This window comes from Vidua chalybeata, chromosome 16 (genome assembly GCF_026979565.1).
Source record: "Vidua chalybeata isolate OUT-0048 chromosome 16, bVidCha1 merged haplotype, whole genome shotgun sequence".
Classification (NCBI taxonomy): Eukaryota; Metazoa; Chordata; class Aves; order Passeriformes; family Viduidae; genus Vidua; species Vidua chalybeata.
The window spans coordinates 9,658,103-9,678,546 of record NC_071545.1 but is presented as its reverse complement, the minus strand read 5'-3'; the positions used below and the strand labels follow the sequence as shown (position 1 = coordinate 9,678,546).

The 20,444-nt window shown below is 38.1% G+C and overlaps 1 protein-coding gene across 3 annotated transcripts in view; it reads right to left on the bottom strand.

Moving 5' to 3' along the window:
* The window catches only part of LMTK2 (lemur tyrosine kinase 2), a 58,511-nt gene that overhangs the window by 28,631 nt on the left and 9,436 nt on the right, over positions 1–20,444 (bottom strand). For all 3 annotated transcript variants that reach the window (XM_053957088.1, XM_053957087.1, XM_053957085.1), the window contains exons 2-9: positions 15,244–15,368; positions 14,328–14,472; positions 12,488–12,561; positions 11,864–11,982; positions 11,067–11,154; positions 4,164–4,297; positions 979–1,063; positions 225–346 (exon numbers count right to left, since the gene is read on the bottom strand). In XM_053957088.1, the coding sequence (XP_053813063.1) occupies positions 225–346; positions 979–1,063; positions 4,164–4,297; positions 11,067–11,154; positions 11,864–11,982; positions 12,488–12,561; positions 14,328–14,472; positions 15,244–15,368 (892 nt within the window). The remainder of the gene's footprint in view (positions 1–224; positions 347–978; positions 1,064–4,163; positions 4,298–11,066; positions 11,155–11,863; positions 11,983–12,487; positions 12,562–14,327; positions 14,473–15,243; positions 15,369–20,444) is intronic.

Sequence of the window (20,444 nt, the reverse complement as noted above, 5' to 3'; positions counted from 1 at the left end):
TTAATATAAACACCTATTCCACTAAACATTTTTGCTTGCTCCAACTTTCTCTCAACAGATTTCTAAGCATCTTTCCAAAGCAGGATATAGTTTCAGGTTTACAGTGATTAACCCACTGTACATCTGATGCATCAGCTAATTTAAATATTATTTACTCCTTCATGTAACATTTGAAAATATGTTCACAGATCTCTCATTGAAATTTCTTAAAGCCTTCTACATACCATATGTTACTGTATTTATTTTGCTCTGCTGATAACAGTCTGTCTTGAAAACTTGTTACTAACTCAGGTGCAGTCCATCGTAGAGGAACAAGTTTCTTCTCATCTGTCTCAATATAATCTTCCTAAATTATTGAGCAAAATGAAGAAAAAACCCATAAAAATGCTGAACATACATTAGATCAACTTCCGACAGTGACAGTCCTTTCCTTAATATGTTTTTCTGTGATGCCTATATAAAAAATTAGAATAAAAAAAAAATAATCCTATTTTCCCCAAGTAGCAGAGAATACTGCTATAGAGGAAAGTCATTCACTGGTCACTGCACAGCAAAAAATAGAATGCCAATTTCTTGTTTAAGGTTTGGTACTTACAAAATGTTTTAAATAATGTCCTTAATTTTTCACTTTCTTGATATACTTTAATATTTTGCGTATTTTCATTAAAAAATTCAAACTTTTCTTTCAAATGTCCTTAAAACAAATCAAAATTAGTTTGTTCATATTGTAGGAGCACTGTAAATAGGACCAAAAAAGGGTAGATTTAACAGAAGATTCCAGAAACAAACTCTACTCATCTCTAGAAAGGTAGCTATTCTAGTACATGAACTTGCTACAGTTATTTGCCAGTAATACTCTGAAAGTTCATTATTCAAATAAATGACAATCTAGTATCAGTTCACAACTGTCAAGCATGTTTGCTGTAACCTTGGCCCCTGAATCCTTTAAAAAAGTGGTCCATGACAAGATTAACTTACCTTATACCTACTGAATCCTATACCATAATCTCCTACTTTGACATTTAAATCGGATGTAAGGAAGCAATTCCGTAAGGCCAAGTCACTGCAAATGCAAACAAATAAACAGTGAGACAAACCAGGAGGTCTTCAATGCAAATTCAGTCAAATGGGTTAACAGAAAGTACAATTTTTAGAACAGTCAGGTCACAGATTGAAGTATCAAATGAAAAATCAAGAAAACTATTTTCTAAAATCTTAGAATCTAAAAGTCAAGGACTTATGCAGAGTTACAGTTGCAAGTAACAGGAGTAGATCAGTAACACAAAACAGTGCTAAGGACTCAGCATCCACTCTAGATACACTTCAGCAATCCTCTGTGCATGAGCTGTAGGCTGATCCCAAAGACCTAAATCCTGCTGAAGGCTGAGGCAAGCTGGGTGCAAGGAAGGCGTGCTCCTGGAGCTCCTGCAGCTCCCTTCCTGATCCTCTTCTGAGGAAAGTAAACCAGTCCATGCACGCTGAAAAACCAACTCATATGCAATGCAAACCCAAGTACAGGAACTGGGGAAAGTAATTTCTAAAATGCAACTGTGATCTAAACCAAACATTAAGACAGTTTTTTTGTTGCTTATATTTTTATTAAGTTTTAGAACCTACACATGCCAACAATTGATTCCATATCTCACTGGAATACTGTGGCCACTACAGTTCTATACAAACAGTCATCACTCCCAGAAAAAACAAACACTGACAGGGTTTCTCCTTAGAGAGGACTTATTGGACAAGATTCTTTTATGGCCAGAGGCTGTGATTTCCCTTGGGCAGTCCCACTGCTTCAAAGGAGAATCAGTTTAGAGCCACAGAGCCCAGCAGAATCTGCATTCTGGAATCCAAAGAAAACTAAACACAGCAACAAGGCAATCACATTTAAAGGTTTCATACAAAAACCCTGGACTATTATGCTGTCCTGTATAAAGAAGTTCAAGCAGCAGTCACTTCTCTAGAGCAGTAGTGTAACTCTTAAGCATTCAAACTACACACAGCATTTGCATGCAGTTCATTTCATTCTGCTTACAATCCTCTCCTGGAGTTTAAGTAGGCTGTTCACATGCTACAGTGATGTCACCCCTCTTCACACCTATCACTACATGGCTTGCATTTTAACTGTCAATTCAGCAATTCTGATTAAATAATAATTACAATATCATACTGAGCAACCAGTAATATCTTACATCTACAGTGAAGTTCATTAAGTAACAAACCCATACATTACATGTGAATCAGTACTACAGACAGTCTTTGAAAAAGACCAACAGAAAAAATAATGTATTTCATAGAAGTCCTCCAATAAACAAATCACAAAGCTCTTGAATAGACACAAAATTTCCTTCCAGTTTCTACCATAACCAGACCACAAATACTCATGAAACAGCACTGCTGCTGTAATAATACAAAGAGGCAGTTTTAAGAGACCCATCATGCAAACTCAGAAATTTATGCAAGTTTAATGAAGCTGGAACTGTGGCTGCAAAAGCAAAGAGCTCAGCAGACTAATTGCTCAAATATTTCACTTTTCAGTTTCACAGAGGGGATCAGGCAATTAAGTGCCCTGGAAGAACTCTACCTTTGCTTCTGTTAGCTTAAAAAAGTCTCTGAAGTACAAATGGTCTGAAAGCCACAGCTTGTCTGCTACAAAGACAATGATATTTTCCTTTCCAGAGTCATTGAACTACACAGGTCAGAAACACATCTATAACCTTCAAGTATGTCCTAGAGCTTGCCAAATTGTTTTATACTATTTAAATAAATATCCTGGAAGAGAAAAATTGTTGGCTGCTTGAATTTACCACTAACAACAAAATCACTGATGCTGGAGCTTTACCACTTACTCTGACAGCATCAGGATAGTGTTGCTAGAAGTAAACATTACAATGAGAATCTTGCAGATCCACAGATTAATTATTTACCAAGTTTATCTGTATTTCACTGAAAATGTACTGTTAAATTTAATACCTACAGAGCCATGCTGCTGCAAGACAAGAAACTGATCCCTCTGTTAGACAGGTACAACTGGTATTACCTTCAAGTCATTTGAAATTGTTAAATGGGTTAAAAGAAGAGCTCTGTTCATCAGCCACCAGCTGAGCCCAGGCTTTGGGGTTTTGCTGCTGTTTTAAACCTGCACCTTTTAAGACTTAGGTTTGAGAGTACATTTCTCCCTGAACACAAGATCTCTGCCTTCCCCAAGCAGCAAGATGTGCATTAACAAGCTCCAACACAAGCTCCTGACTTGATGAAAGGGTGATGCAAGTGCTGGTTCTACAGCAGAGAACAGACTGACAAAGTAACTGTCTTGTGGCACCCAAGGTTTCACCATGAAAGCCACATTCAGAGAACAAGTACTCTTTAATATTTTAGTCATCTTAGTGGTTAATAATTTCCAGTTCCTTAATACCTTTACATTTAAAGCAAAAATTCTTTGTTGTATTTTTCTGGGCAACTTGTTTCATGAATGAGGTTCCCCAGCCTTTTGCAACCACTGCCATTTTTTCAGTATTCACTACATTAACTTTAATTAAAGATAATTATATTAATTAAAAATAAATCTAGCATTTCCCCTGATGGGAGCAAGATTCTTCTCCTAGCATGATTACTTTGAAATCTGACTACCTCCTTTAGCGAAGATGTAAAGGTTACATGAACAACATCAGTGAGAGAATACCCCTTTCAGTCAGATTTTCCCTTTAAACTCAGCTTCCTCCTTACTGCATTAGAAAGAGGGTTTCTTCCCCATTTTTAGTAATACAGATAACATTACCAAAGAATAAATTTCTGCAATCTAATAAAAATTCACAGCATGTAAGATTCACTGTAACTGAATTTTAACAACCCTCCCTTCACAATAAACAAAATTAATTTGACTTGTCCAAGAATTAATCAAACAACTACATGTGGACTGGCTTGGCACCAGGTTGTGTTCTATGGGCTGCAAACCCAAAGAGCAGGTGATGGCTTTCAGGCCAGTGGAGCTCAACACCACAGCACTGCAGCTCAATTAGCACCTTCATGAGCATCACACCTTCATGCCTCAGGCTATTTCACATGTTTGGAAACAGAGTCTTCAATACCCCTGGATTTTAATGAAAACACCCAGCTGAATTTCAGAGTGCATCTTGACTGACTGGCATTTCTCTGGAGCCTACCTGTGCACAAAGTTGTGTTTGTGCATTACAGCGAGGCCAGCGGCAATCTCGCACGCCATTCTCTGCAGCAGCATCAGCTGAGACTCTCCTTTAATGTGCTCCTGCTCATTGCAGATATAAGTTTTCAGGTCACCCTGTAAAAAAAGTTGAAGATATTGATTAGCTTTTTATGTCGGTTGAATAAAAAAAAATATTTTTAATAAAGATCCAACTGACCACATTACTTATTTACCACATTTATACCCAATAAAATAAAGCTCCTCAAGTTTCCAGTCTCCATAAAGGATCTTGCATAAGTCATCTAAGGCATTTGGTATTGTCCTTAAGGGTTTTTAATCTAATCATTTAGTAATTAACATCCTAGATCAGACTGCCACATAAAATCTGTCATGCATTAATAACTTCCATTAAAAAAAACAGAGTTTGATGAGCCTCTGCTTTTAAATGAGTTGAGTTTTCAAGTGCTCCAAATCAGCAAAGCTGTCTGGAAAATTTGTAAGGGGCTGGAAGGGAGAGACTAGAGAAGAGAGTTTCAGACATTGCTAACTCACCAGAGCTTTCTACATAAAAAGTATGGTAATACAGCCCATTCCAGTCAGAGAATTCTGATGATGGCAGCAGTTTTATTGAACCCAGGCAATGCTGAGCAATAGATATGTAATTAATGAGCCCATGGAAGCACTCCATAAATTACTAAAAAAAGAACAGCTTTGAAATAGAGAAAAATAATTGAATGCTGTCCAAACATTGAAGAAAAGAAAGACTTATGTAGTAAGAGAATCCAAGCAAGGGAAAAGAATAAGTTTCTCATGCCATTGTTGTTAGCTTTCTCACAGTTTGAGACTTTCAATCCACCAGTCCTGTATTTCTGTTATTTAAAATATAGACTGTCTGAAAGGTTAGCAAATTATTTTAAAGAAGTTTCTGTATTGAGACTGCACAATGTATATCACAACTTGTTTCACCAGCATAACATCCTGGGCTTTGTCTATGTCCATTGTCTTCCCAAACCCTGGGCCAGGAAGCTTTTGCCAGAGCAGAGTTCCAGCAAACAGGAAAGGAGCAGTGTTTGTAACACACGCAGTTCCAAACGGCAGAGCCCAAGGAATACAAGCCCTGAACTCCCAGCTGAGCCGACTGTAGGTGGCAGCAAGAGCCTGAAGAAAGTCACGCTCTAAAATTGTCATTCATTAAAACAGCAACTGCTTGCTTAGGGCTTGTCCCAGGTGGATTAAGTTCCTAGGATGCCTGAAATGCACCCAGGAATTACTTTTTAATTTTTAAAAGCATTAGTAACAGCAGTGCTGTGTGACATCCCTTATTTAGTAAATTATTCATGTAGGCATGTAGGCATATATTTTTGTAGGAAAACCAACTTTTATTAAATCCAGCACCTTGAAACATACTGTTTCTATGTTTCCATTCTAGTCTAATTAAGGCTACACTCAAGGTTAAAAATTTAAAATAGGAACTTTTGGTATTGCTTTAAAAGGACATTGCTTGTACCAAACTGGGGTGAACCAGTGGCCACACTCAGGGGCTGAATTGCCCTTCAGAAGACCCTGGACAAGCTGAAGAATGTTTCAACAGGGACCTTATGAAACTCCAGAAAGACAAATGCAAACTCTCACAGCTGGGAAGGAAAAATCCCTTGCAACAGCACAAAGTGAGCAGTGGCCAGCTGGGCAGCAGCTCTGCAGGAAGGGACCTGGGCATCTGGTGGGCAGCGAGCTCCAATGAGCCCTGTGTGCCCTGGCAGCAGGCTGGGAGCAGCTCCTGGGCTGCACAAACAGGGCCAGGCCCAGGAGAGGTCTCACCACCTTCTCAGCACTTGTCAGACCACACAGATCCTGTGCTCAGAACTGCCTGCCCCACAACAAGACAAACTGGAGCACGTTCAGGAAAGAGCCACCACGACAATCAGGGGTCAGAGCATTTCCCCATGAGGAGAGGCTGAGGGAACCAGGCCCATTCAGCATGGAAAAAGAAAGACTTCAGCATAATGACTGCCCAGTAGAAGTTATTAAAAACTAAGCCAGGCTCCTCCCTGTGGAGCATGGATGGAGGATGAGAGAGAACAGGGATGAGCTGAAACACAGACAGCTCAGACTGAGTGTAAGGAAAACAGTTTTTCACATAAGGACATGAACAGAAGTGCAGGCTGCCCAGAAAGAACACGCAGTTTCCATTCCTGGATGTTTTCAGGTTTCAGCTGGACAAAGTCCTGAGAAAACCAGTCTGACCTCAGGATGATACTGCTTTGAGGAGGCGGCTGGGGACCTCCTGAGCTCCTTGCTAGCCTGAATTATCCTATGATGCTTTCCTGCCTAAAAGCAGACAGTAGCAACACAGCAACATTATCCCTGCACTATTTTGAGAACCACAAAATGGCCCTTTATTGACAGACTTTTTAACACAGTAAATATCAAAGGTTATATATATCTGAATAAAAGCAGTTCTGCAAAATTCACTGCAGAGACATCTAAATATAAAAAGCTCAATAATCATGCTTGAGGAAGGCTCTACTTTCTCTCCAACCTCCTCAGCCACTCTGCCTTTTCTCTCCTCTCCTGGGATTCCATGAAGAACTAAATTTTGCCTTTCTTCCCATCCTTCTCAGTTCAGCCATTTTGTTAAGTTTTAATACACTTTTTCTCTGTAACAGCCAGAAGCTGGGGCACACTTACAGTCAGTACTGTTTGGCAGCTTTTTGTCTGTGCAAATTCCATACTGGGTTCATGTTAACACCCAAATGGCTGACATGACTTTCTAACCAGAAGGCACTGACGGTTTTAAAACTGATGATGGTTTTAAAAATGTGAAACAGTTACCAAATTACGTCTACTGAACACATTCTACCAAATTGTCATAAAGTGACAAATCCCCCCTTTATTGTTAAACCACACACCACTGATAAATCTGCTCTTTGGCCCACATCCATATTGACCATGATCATTAAATAGATTCACTGAACTCCTTGATTATGATGATTTCATTGCAAAGATTATTTTTTGATTAGAGCATGCTTTCAAGTGGCAGTAATTAAAAAAAGAACCAATCACTGCAAGCAGACACCTTCCCCTAACAGCAACATCCCTAAAGTAAGCTACAGAGCATTCCAGGCAAATACTGCATCCTGCTGATCTCATCTGCCCAGGGAATTGCAAGACTTGAAGAATTTCTGTAAGAATTTGATAGGCAAATCAGCCTCACAATATACATGCAACTTCCACATTTGAATAACTTTCCTTTTACTCATAAATTATGTCAATCCATTAGAGGATTTGCTGTGCTGACAAAATGCTGGCCACACACAGGGCTGAGTAATATATTAAAGTTAATAAGACAGCTACCACTATTTTTAACCTGACATCATTCTGCAATGTTTAACAGTGAACAGTTAACTATTCATAGCAGACTGCACCAACATACAATGCAACTAATATGGGGAGAGGGACTGTTCAACCTTTTTGAGTATTTCTTTTTATATTTACTATTTCCTAAATAATTTTAACACAGGCAAAGCATAGAATTTAACAGCTTAAATCACTTTTGTGCAACTGACTTCTCTTGTTTCTTTCCCAGCTCTGCAAAGCAAGGGATACAAGCAACTTGGGTTACATTATAAAATAGACTAAATGTTAGCCAAAACAGTTCTTGCACATGCAACCAGCAATCTTGTGTAACAGAAATGTATCAGGAGTTTCTGTGGCCAAGAAAACAAGCCAGCCTGCCTGACATTCAGCATTGCCACCCTGACAGCTGTGGTTTCTCTGCACTACAGTTTCCAGTGCCTCTGATCAGAACCTTTCAATGCCAAGGAGCCTGGGAACCAATAATCCAACAGGGCTGCCTGAGTAGCCAAGACAAGGTCAAATGGCCCTAAAAAGGCTACAAATCCAAGTGAGAAAAGTAGCAAAAGGAGGACACATTGTGATAAACTATGAGTTTGAAGGAGTGTGAATAAAACAACCTCTGTACCCTCCAGACTGAATTGGTCAGCAGAATAGCCACATTTTTTGTTACTTAGTATGCCAAATTTGCTAAACAAGGTCAACACTGCCACGTGAGCCTCAAAAGAACTTGTCACCAGAAGATATTGAAACTTCCTATCCAACACAGCTCATCTTCTTGCCATGTTTTTTTCAGAATTACTGAATTCTTAAACACACAAGTAAGAGGGATTAAAACAAGTTTACTTTGCTGGATATACATAGACACCACCATAACATAAAGGAAAGAGCTTTAGCTCAGCATTAAACCACTGGCAGCTGAACAGGACCACATTTCTCATCCTTCCCATTTGAACAACAGTCACCACAGACACTGGAACCTTTAATCAACCACTTCAGTTCCACCTGCCCTAATGCTTTTTCTGCTGAAGAATCACTGCTGAGTGTTCCAGAAGCACCTCCATGCACCCAAATTCACCCAATTTCAGGGGAAGTACAAAAGGAGCTTTGAGATCAATTACTTGAAGTCTAAAAAATCCAAATAACTGCAGTCATAAAAAGCTTCCTGACACTCCCCTAAAACCTTTTTACTAAAAAAACCTATTTAGCCACATCTTCTATTCCATCATGATTTCCTCACATTCCTTCCTTCCTTCCTTCCTGTCTCTTCTGTGCACTTACTCCAACATTGCCACCTCCCAGCCCAGGCCCTGGACCATGACAAGAATTAGTGATGGACAGGGATACTGAGCTGCTCACTCGGCCCAGGCTCTGCATCAAACTGCAAAGGGAACATTGTCCTGTCTGCACAGCCCTTGAGTATTGCGTGCACAAAGGAAAAAACACCATCATGTCTAGGAGATACTCAGCTCTACCAAGTAAGAACTCTTCAAGTGAGCCAGACTTTAATATGAAAGTTATGTTTAACTGACTGTAATATATAATTTACTAAAACCAAGTTTTAGTTCACTTGGAATAGAATAATGAGCACAGACATTTATTTTCCATTCCAAAGAAATTACCTAACTACACTCAAATTTGTAAAACTACCACCTTAACTGTCAAGCTTACTGCCCCCCCAGTTAAAAGTGAAAATCTATTTTATCCCCTTAAATAAAATCCTTACCAAATTACTCTGCAGGATCATGACAACTTCTGGCATAAATAATGAGGAATCAAACAAGGATATTATTTTTTCCTGTATACCTAAAGTAGGGCAATCTTTAAAAGCTACTCCAGCTTCAAATTTAAGTTGGATTAAATCACATAACTATTTGAAAACATGGCAGCAATTAAATCTGATTTGGATGTATATGTGATAGATTCTATAAAATGCAACTCTCTTTCCAGGATCCTTTTAAAGAAACTCCAATTTGAATAGCAGGTTTAAAAAACAGTAAGTAGTATTCTATTTCTATACTGAAAAACTATGAAAACCCTTATCTGCTGACCTTAGGCACAGAGTTTTTAATTGTTAGCAAACCCAGAACATTTCACTTTGATCAGCCGCTTAAAAAGTTCAGGCATTTCTTCCATTTGGAAAAGAAGGATTTTATCAGCACTTCTGTTTCATTAATTTACCACAGTTAATACATTTGAGCAAAAGAGCAGCATGGAAAAATAGTTATTTAAGGTAACAGATTAATTGATATTTCTCCAAAAACTCAAGTTCATACTAAGTAATTTAAATTGCCTGAGGCAGCTAGAAACAGATCTTTGCACCTGAGTTTAAAGGGAAATTCTGCAGTAGTGAAACTGGTAAAAAAAGATCTTGCTGAAATTTATAAATTTAAACTGTCTCATTTCTGAAAGACTCATTCCTTAGTAACATCTGTGCACTTCTGACATAATTTCTGTCTTGACATTTCCCAAGGAACTCTGCTTTGGGTGACATCTACACAAGAAACCTTAGAAGCACGTACTGAGCCAATGTTTAGACAACCACTTGGACTCTGGGGCTTGTTTGGTTTTAGTAATGTGTTATGCTACAACAAAACAATTCAAGTCTTTCCAGCCCATGGATCCAAATTTTTGTCTCTCATGGCTCTGCACACTGGGCACAGTTCAAAGGCTCTGTACATGCCCCCCCCTTCCTCACAACACTCATGAACATTCCAAGGACTGCAGTTAAATCTGATTTGGATGTATATCTGAGCAAGGCTTTGAGCTGTCCCTCCTATTCCAGGGACCATGTGGCACTGAAAGCAGTGGGAACACCCTTCAGTGTGTTCCTAGCTTTTCTTTTGGTGCCTAGGAAGCACAAGGTAGTTGCTTGGGGGGTAGAAAGGAATAAAAGGATAAGAATGTAGGGAAAAAAAAGATAACCATAAGAGAAAGGATTGGGAAGAGAATGAAGACTGAAACTGAAAATTCCAGCTATTAGAACACACATGACTGATACCAGAAGTGAACACACCATTGCATTTTAGCACAAAGAAGCACAGCATGGGTAAAATTTGGGCACTCAGGAGGTAGAGGAGAAGGCAGAAGGGAATAAATTCTTCTATTTTCCTACATTAACATTTTCACATAAATGGGAATAAAAGCACATTAAGATTGCAGACAGCAGGTATTTTGGATGTGATGTTGGTGTGTGCACATGATACTGGACTGGGATATAAAGCTCCCTGCTATGACACCCCCTGCTCTCCAAGCTCCTTGCTGAAGGCAGACAGAGACTGGTAATTCCATTATCAAGGAAAAGGTATCTGCCTTTTCAGAACACTCCAGAAGCACTTAGAACATACATGATAAAATGAAAAGAGTACAAACAAAAAAATTGCAATTGTGATTCCTCTAAAAAATAAATAAACAAAAGCCTTCTAAAATTCTGGTTAATCAAACAACAAGAAAGCAAAAGAATAATTTCATGATGAAAGGGCAATCATACAAGACATACAATTTACACCAGTGGAAAAACAAATGCAGCATCTCGTCTAAGTGCACTTACCAAGTCACAGAACTCAAAAACTAGGAGATAAGGAATGGCTTCCACACATTGCCCAATACACTGGAGAACATTTGGATGCTGAAGAATGCTGGAGTGAAAAAATACAGTTAAAGGCAGGAAGATCACAGTAGAGTGCAACACACTGAAATCCCTACCAGAAGTTTCAACACATTACATTGGAGGGGGGTGGCAGGAACAGAAGGTGTAAGTACCAAAGCCACAGATTCCATTTGTACCTTTGTATTGCTGAAGTGTAACACTGACAGCAGCCAAAACTCACAGGATCTCAAACCCTCAAAAGCCAGGATTGCCACATGAGAGTCACACTCATCCTCCCACAACCCCTCATACCAAAAATAAAAGCATGCAACTCATGAACTACACCAAGCTACAGATCTGGCTACAAGATAAATCTTTTTTAGCCGGGTTAGTTCCCAGCCAGATCAGTTACTTTTCCAAAATTGCACCAAAACCACTTGAGCCAATGCAGCAGAAGGCATGAAATTTCTTCAGACAAATGTCAACAACCTAAGCCTAAATGCAACTATAGCCAGGATGCTAGGAATCACCAAGAAGAGAAAGCTCTTCACTGACCAATCTTTTACAGCACATCCAGGCAAAGTAAAGCACACTGAGTTATGTGAACACAACTTTTGCTCACTTTAGGTTGAGTGTATTTAACGTTTTAAAGAAAAACAGTACAGTTATGTTGGAAGGCAAGTAGAGACAGTAACACTGAACAAAAGCAATACCCATGATTTATCTGCAGCAGAATGAAGCTGTGAAACATTACTTACTAATATGGTTCTCCATTTCTTAAGAATTGTTCTTGCTCCTTGGGACCTGCACTTGCCTTTAACTCCTTCACTATTACCCTTGCTACACTAGTGCCTGTGTAGATCTCTCCAAGGAGAACCTGAAAGAGAGATTGTGTTTTTAATTAGAGGGGAAAAAACATTTGTAGTCTTCCTGCAAAGAAAAACAAAAGCTAAAAACATGTTGCAGGAAAGATTTCCTGGCTTTTTTACAAACACAAACGGAGCTTTGATAATTAAATACACATACTTAAATCTTGACAACTGATCTACATGCCAGCTTTCAGAAAACATATTTTCTAGAGAAGACCACTTATTTACTTATTTTTTTTTCCTAAAAAGAATTGGTAAAAACAGGAGTGTATTAAATCAAATCTGTGGAAGTGAAATGTCTAACTAGTCTCTAGTAAGAATCTACAGATAAATTTTAAAAGCACAGATTATGGCTGTGATTACAGCTAAAAAATGCATGCAAGGAAATACCTAATTTCAACTAAAATTTTTCTATGCTTTTTTTTTTTTGAGTAGCATTTTAAAGTAAATACAGAGGCCCAGTCAGCTGGGAATAAGCTTCAATCTGTGCAATATGAAGAGATAATTCCTCACCTTTCCAAACCAGCCATTTCCAATTTCCTGGATGTAGTTTAGACTCTGACGTGCAACTTGAGACTTTGATCCATCTGTCACACAACGAAACAAACGTAACACATATCAAACCACTCAGATGGCCAAAGTTGGCAACTGCTGAGGAAACAATGCAAGCTTCTACAAGATTTATACCCCGCTGGGTGCACACATTCAGCCCAAGCACCAAACCCTAGTCAGATGTACATAAAGTAGGAAGGTAATGTTGTGACAACAGCACTCAAGTGAAACTTTTCTCAGGTCCAGCTTCTAAACTACACCACGACACACCCCCAACAAAACCACAGCAACTGTCCTGATTAAGTGTGAACTTATATGGTTTTAACATGAACTTACAAGGTTTTTAACACACTTAGCAAAAAGGCTAAGTTCTGCTTCTAATATAAAAGTGTATTATTGCCTGTATCTGGGTAGAGAAAATAACCTACTTACAAAAGTCTCCTATGTAAACAAAATAGAAAACCCAAGACAAAACTCATTGTTTGTACATCTTAACAATTACAGTTATATAGAGTTACCATTTCAAGAGAAAAGGTTTGCCTGCTTTATTCTTCAGCCCAACTGCCCTACTTGTAGCTACCATCTGGAAGGAGGACATTTTTCAACTAAAAATACTTCACATAAGAGCCCAGAGAGGAGGACAGAAAAGAAAACCCAGATCTTGGCAGAGGATGGGCAGTAACAATGGCAGACCTCATTCACCAGAAGAGATTCAGCAGTGTTGACCCCTCTGCTGCCCAATTGGTGAGGAACACTAATTGATTTAAACAAAACCTTTTCTTGTCTGAGAATTCTAGCCTGCAATTTATTTCCATAAACTAGATTTAGAGCAGTATTATTGTACTGGAAGAGCCAGAGCTGTATAAATCACTGTCAATGTGCTTCTAAGCATGGCGAAGGCCACAGCAGTGCAACCACATTTTATCCAAGCACTCAGGCACATTGCCTTCCTCCTGGCAAAACACTTGTTGTGACAGCTTCATTTTAACAACTATGGCTACACAGAAGAGCTGACAACATTTTTCACTCATAATTTTTCCCAGCTCTTTAAAATACTGAGTCATTTGTACAACTGTGTCATTTGTATTAAAGGCACACCAAGTGTTTATTGAAATTTGTACAGAAATTTTACTAGAAGCTTCCCTGAACATCTAATGATCAAGCAACCCAAGTAGAATGTAAAATTATGTGAAGTAGCACAACATGAGAGTAAGTACTTTGGGTTAAACTCTGCTTATAATATGATAAGATGTTTAAGTTTCCTTTTACAAAAATTGTATTTTAAAGAATACATTCCAAAACCCCTTCCACACAGGGGGATGAAGCCTAATGCTCTGTCTTACCAAGATCACATCTACTGCACAAATAGTCTACAGTGACATCAAGAAAGTGATGCAGCTGAACAGTAGCACTGCTGTCAAGTAAAGGATTCACTTTTATTTCTATTTAAGGGTGGTGGTTAAAATCCAATGACAACTTAGCCATGAAGAAAACCACTAAAGAGCAGAAGTCACTAATGTCCCAGGGTACTTCAAATCCTTTAGGGGTATAGAGATATAATGACAGCAATATAGAGAAGGGAGTTTAAGGCAGTTTTGTTCTCTTAAGATCTCTTACCCTGACACAGGTTAACATCTTAGAAGTAATATTTCCCCTTTTACCCTTTACCCTACAAAATATATTGGCTCAGTTTATGGAAATTTGTAACAAGTTATTTATTAAAGTCAAACAAACAGCCACACTCCATTTTAGACACTGAAAATGCCTACTTTTGTTTTTGCACTGAAAACCAGTACTTTACCTGTACGAGATGGAAACTGGGAGGGAGTTGGTAAAGCAATATTGGGAACTGAAAGAGTAAACACTTCTGCTGGAGACTGAACAGATGGAGTATCTTCTGCTGGAGGTGTAAAATCTATTTCATCATCAAAGTTATCTTCAAATTCCTAAACAAAAGAAGTCTTAGTAAACAAGCTGATCCTTGCCTTTAAATAAGTACTAATACATTTCTTTCAGTTTGAATGAGCACTGCTAAGGAAGCTTAGCTTTTTTCCAAGAATAGTGACAGATATTTAGTGTTCTACTCCTTACTTTCCATTAACTGATGTCTTAAAGAGATTAAAGCATTGCTTTTAATAATCAAGGGGTTTTTGTTTAGTTGGGGTTTTGTGGGTTTGGTGGTTTGGGTTTTGTTGGTGTTGTTGTTTTTTTTTGCTTTGTTTTGTTTTTACTTTAAATGCTAGCCCTGGCTTTGAATGAATTACCATGAACTGCTGAGGCCAAATATTCTCCATTTAGAAATGAGAGCAAAACTCAGCTTTAGGAACACCGATTACAGATATTCCAAAAGTAACAATTCTCTGATGACAATTGCTCAAGAGTTTTGCTACAGTGGATATGCATCTTCAATATTCTTATTGGACAGACCCCACCTTGCAGACTATGAAAAAACAAAACACAGAAAAACAACAAAAAGTTTCTTGACAGCAGAATTGTCTCAAAGGTGTAACTTTTACTACTGATTCTGATAGCTAGTTATTATTTTGGAAAAGCATTAAAGATCCTTACTGCAGCAGGGAGCAACTAGTTAAAATAAACAGCTGCATCAGGACTCACAGCCTGTAGGAATACAGTCACTGGCTGTTTCAGAAGAGAGGATGTACAGTGACACTGCAGAGAATATCACTTGTACACACATTGATAACTTCAGGTCTTACCTTGAAATCTATCTCAGGGTCTTTACAGCAGGAGACACAGTTTGCCAGCAGAATGACCAGAACTACCAGAGTGCACAGAGACAGAATCACAAAAGATGAGGGAACTTCTGCTGTAGTCCCGTCTCCTAGAAATAAACATGTATGCAGTATTATATAAATATGTTTATATTTAAGAAGTTTCTTCCAAACATATTATCCACATGTATTTATTTAAAAATGGGAGTCTGAACATTTAATCCCATGGATGTGATCAAAGCTAAAAAGAAATTGAACAGAGAGGACAAACTGGCAAAATAGATTTGTGCTTCAGCACCTGCCTGCACCATTCTGGACTTACTTGGTTCCAGCTAAGAGGCCTCAGCAAATGTGATTTTCTGAAGTTTATGATGAACAGTGATAGCACCATGCCTTGGGATTCTGTTTAGGTCAATAAATTTACACAAATATCCAAACACAGAGTAGAAATCTGGTATTTTGGAAGATATTTCCCAAGAGCTAAAACAGGAACAGGCAACTAGAAGAAATCCTCACTTAAACTGCACACAAATGTAAAATATATCACTACAGGACAGTACTCTCAATAAATGCATTTGTGCCAAACACACAAGTTGCTGTCACAAGTGCAATGGATGAAATCAGCTCCACACCATTTCTGTTCCTTGTGATTCACTAGGTGATTTGCCTTCACTTCAAGAACTTTAGAGTTCTAGCTGTTTTACAAACACTTCAAATAATTTTCCAAAATTTTATATATAAACATTCTACAACACATTTCCTGAGATTAAGTCAGGTTATTACTCACAGGATCAAAAGCCTCAAATGGCATTTTAGAAAAATCTTAAGTTATTTCCAGGGGTATTAAACCATTTTCATCCCTGTTTTCATCTTCAGTAGAGAACAAAGACATGTGGTTCCCTAGGAGACCAGAGCACACATCTGGAGGAGCTGTTTTTGTTGTGGCTGTTTCTTTTCAAACAGCTACTGCCACAGGGATCAGAGGAGTAGTTGGACCACATCTGATTAAAATGTATTTAGCTATTACATCACTGTCAGAGTCTAACCATGTCAGGTGACCTGGACTGACTGGATTTCACAAGAGCATTTGAGTATCAATGGGACCGTCTGGCAACAGGACAGGATGTAAATGAAGCCTCAAAAATAAGAAAAGCAGAAGTTGATTGCTTGTCAAGGGACACAGAAACTTGTCCACCTATCTCTTAAACCTTCAAAAAATTGCAAAAATTGAGACATTTGCAGAAAAAGCTTTTCATCATGTTCCACTGAATACTTACAGTATATTTACTTATTTTAATTACATGTAAAGACCAAATTGACATAATGAAAATCCTGCTTCAAAGTGTGTCAGGACACTTCCAGAAGGTCACATTTTCTGCACAATTAGGAATATTATCAATACAACAAATAAAAGTTAGCAAAAATAGAAGGTTTTCAAACAAGTGATTCTGTTTCTAGTTTCCACAATAGCTTTGGTATTCTAACCTCATTAGGGACTGGGAATACTTCGCTGCAAATACTGAGCATTGTTCTAACAGGTCACCAATGAGGTGAGGCCACTCACCAGCTTTTAGTCATAATTTTGAACAGAACAAAGTATCTCTGAAGAGGGCTCTCAATAGAACAATTTATATTTATTTAAATCGAGTCTTCTATGTAACACAATGGATATTTTTCCATTTCTAAGCATCAACAAGAAAAAAGGGGAAGATAACAGCTGACGTGTTTACTTCCTCCAGATATTCAGTAGCCTTACTTAGGAGACTAAAAATTACCTGAACTGCAAATATAAATATTCTGTGAAGCTAAATTACTGTAACAAACACAGGTAATACAGCTGTAGATAAAATTTAAGGAATTCCTTTAAACTCCTAATTGAAACCAAATAAAAGGTAGCTTTACAACAACAACAAAAAAACAACAAAAAAAAAAAAAAAAAAAAAAACCACCCAAAACAAAAACCAAACCACTACCAACAAAAATTACATTACCAGGTATTACAAATTAAAATTATTTTTCAGACATTTTTCCAAACTCATCACACTTGATTTCCAAACAACTTCCTCACCTTCCCCAACAATTTCACTGAAACAAGAAGTCAACTCACCTCAGACTATCTAATGAAGAGCTGCAGATTTTCCCTAACAAACACCCAGGAACACATCACCACAATCACTCCTCCTAGCAGAAGATCAAGACTCTTGAACCTCCTCAAATGTTTCATGCTTTGGGAAAGTTGGCCAAGCCAACCCCTGCACACTGAACCCAGGCACCACGAGCGCTGTCATTACTCACAGAAAGCATTCCTGCTGTTTGAGGACTTCACTTCAGAGCAGGTCCTTGAGAGCAGGGTGTAAAGCATCTCAACTGCCAAGAGTATAAAACACTAAACAATGCTATTAAACTTTATTCTGGGTTTCTGGTACACTCCAAGGTCTCTTTTGGCTAACATGAATTTTACAGTGACTTCCTGTTCCCCACAGAAACTGAGGAGACAATTCCCTTCTCACCAGAACCTTCTGCTCCAAACACCATGTCACCTTCCAGGTGGCCTTTCTGACCAGCCTCTACCAAAACCTAAAGCAGCTCCTCAGAGTTTGCTTCACTTCCCTCAATTCTACTGCTTGTTTTCAAGACCTGGCCAGAGGTTTGTGCCCCCAGAAGTTCATCTACTGCAAGTACATGAGCTGGTCATGATGGTCCCTGTACCCACAAACTCAGCCCTGCACTATCCCAGCTACAGCAGCACAACCACAACTTGTATTTTCATAAACATTACCATGCTCACTCCAACTCAGGATCCCCACTTCTGACCCCCAGCAGTTACAAGTTATCACAGCAAATCCAGCTAGGAGGATTCAAGCTCCTGATAATCTTATGCACAATAAAGTGAGACATTTATTTAACTCAAAGTAGTTTAATTAACTCCAAGTGAGACAAAATGAGCTCTATCAATGACAAGCTGCATTTACTGTACATGGTAGATACACTGCATATGTATTCAGACACTTTATATGAAAAATATAACATTTTTTCTGGAATTCCTTCTGTGAAAGAAACTACACATTTATCAAGCCTAAAGTCTAACCCTGTCATGCAAGTTACACTGATCCCCATAAGGTAAGCATTTCTTTTAAGTGTCCTGGAAAGAATACAGAAAAGAAAAATATTGCTACTGTTCATTATGTTACTTCCTAACCTTTAAAACCTTTCATAATTCCCTAGATATGAAACTGTGTGAATGAGCAGCAATTAATTGGAGAAAGTAATGATTTTTTTTTTTTAAGCAAAGATCACCTTTGAAAAGGCAGCTAATCATTAATGGTCTGTTAAGATGGAAGTCATCTAAACTTCCAAAAGCACAAGGCAATTTTCACACAGAAAATTAGGAACAGAAGCTTTAATACAATAAAAATGCCAATTATTCTGGGCAAGTTTCTGCAACAGTTACAGAACAGCATTCCAGATGACTCACACAAGTAAGAGCCACTTAACTAAGAATTACAGAACCCATCTCTGTTTGGATAAACTTTGAAATTTCTTTCATAGTAATTAATAAGTAATATTCTTAATTTGCAGGTTTTTTTTTTTAATTAATGTAAAGTTAAGAATTAAATTATGGCAACCTGTAATTGGGCTAAAATTTATTGTACGTAAAGCTATTTTAAAAGCTTGCATGAATACATATTCAGTGACAGAAGTTACTGATTAAGTATTGGAACTGGTCTTTGTGACAAAGTGCTGAAAATCTGCTGCAGTATAACCTCATTTGCATTTTTCAACTATTTCCATCCAATGATTAATTCACCGGAGCTTAGTAAAATTACTTGAAACTAGAAGATGTTGACTACACCCTTTTGTTTGCAAATTGTGGAAGTATGAAGCAATGACATTTATTTTATGGTCCTGACTGAAAAAAGCAACCAGCAAGAAATCCATTCTAATTAATGCAGAGGACCATTTTATAAAGTCATCAAAAAAGAATTTTCCTAATTTAAAAAAACCTGTTAAAAAAAACATTTTAAATTGAAATAATTTCAAAATAAACCTGGATAAACTCCAATAAACATAATTATTGCAGAATATAAGATTCTTAATATCATACATTGTGGAGAAGTTAATAGATTTACTTAGCATACCAGTTTAAAACCCTGCCATATTTATTGTAACCCTATGCAGTAACAACCTAAGGCATCTTAATATCTACCCAGAAGTCAGAATCTGTTCTTTAGGAAAGGAACAGCCAAACAGATTAATAAAATACTCTGTCTAACATGCCAACAGTAAAAGGCTCCCTGCAGCTAATATAAATAGTCTAGACTAGTTTGCTTTGGTATATCCAAACTACTTAAGCCAGAGGAAGAGGCCTGGATTATATCAGTCCTGTATTAAAATAAGCAGGAGATGAAGCGCGGCTGCATCACTCTGTGTTACTGCAAGGTTAACACAACACAATGCTTTACAAAGCTCTGTTCTAGGACATGTTCCATCCCAAAATGGCATCTACATGGTCCTAAATTATCAACACAGAAAACCAGGTATTCTTTCAAAGCTACACAGGATTAAATACATCTATGATATTTACCACTTTTTAGAAGAACACGGTATCATAAACAAGTCAAAGCCATGGCTGAGGCAGATGTTTAATTAGCAGCTACTGAAGCAGATTCCTCAGCACCTCTGAAGATGCCATTTTCTAAGCAAGTTCTTCACTAAGGCCTAAATTTGAGCACAGCACATGTGAAGTCAAAGGCTGTACACAGGCAAGTACACGACCAGGCTCACTGAGGACACCATGATGATGAACTGTGTTGGTATTCTCAGGATCAAGTACAGACCTGAGAACACACCCATCAGTATTTATTACAATGTTTCAAGGGCTGGAAAATGTTCTTTTCATACAAAGCATATTTCAAAGCAACTTCTATGGGTCAGGATTTCCTATACCTTCCTTTCTTTTATATCTCCTTTCTTCACAAGACAGTTCTCCAACCACCAAATGCAACACCTAAGTAGACACAAGTTCTTGTTCCACTACAACTGTTCCCCTTCTCTATCCCATTTCCCAGTCTGCCCACAATACTCAAATACCCTCATGTCATCCACCTGTGGCATCCTTTGGTATCATTAATTACAAGTAATGAGCATGCCAACTAGCCAAATATTCCATCTATGTTTAGTTACTG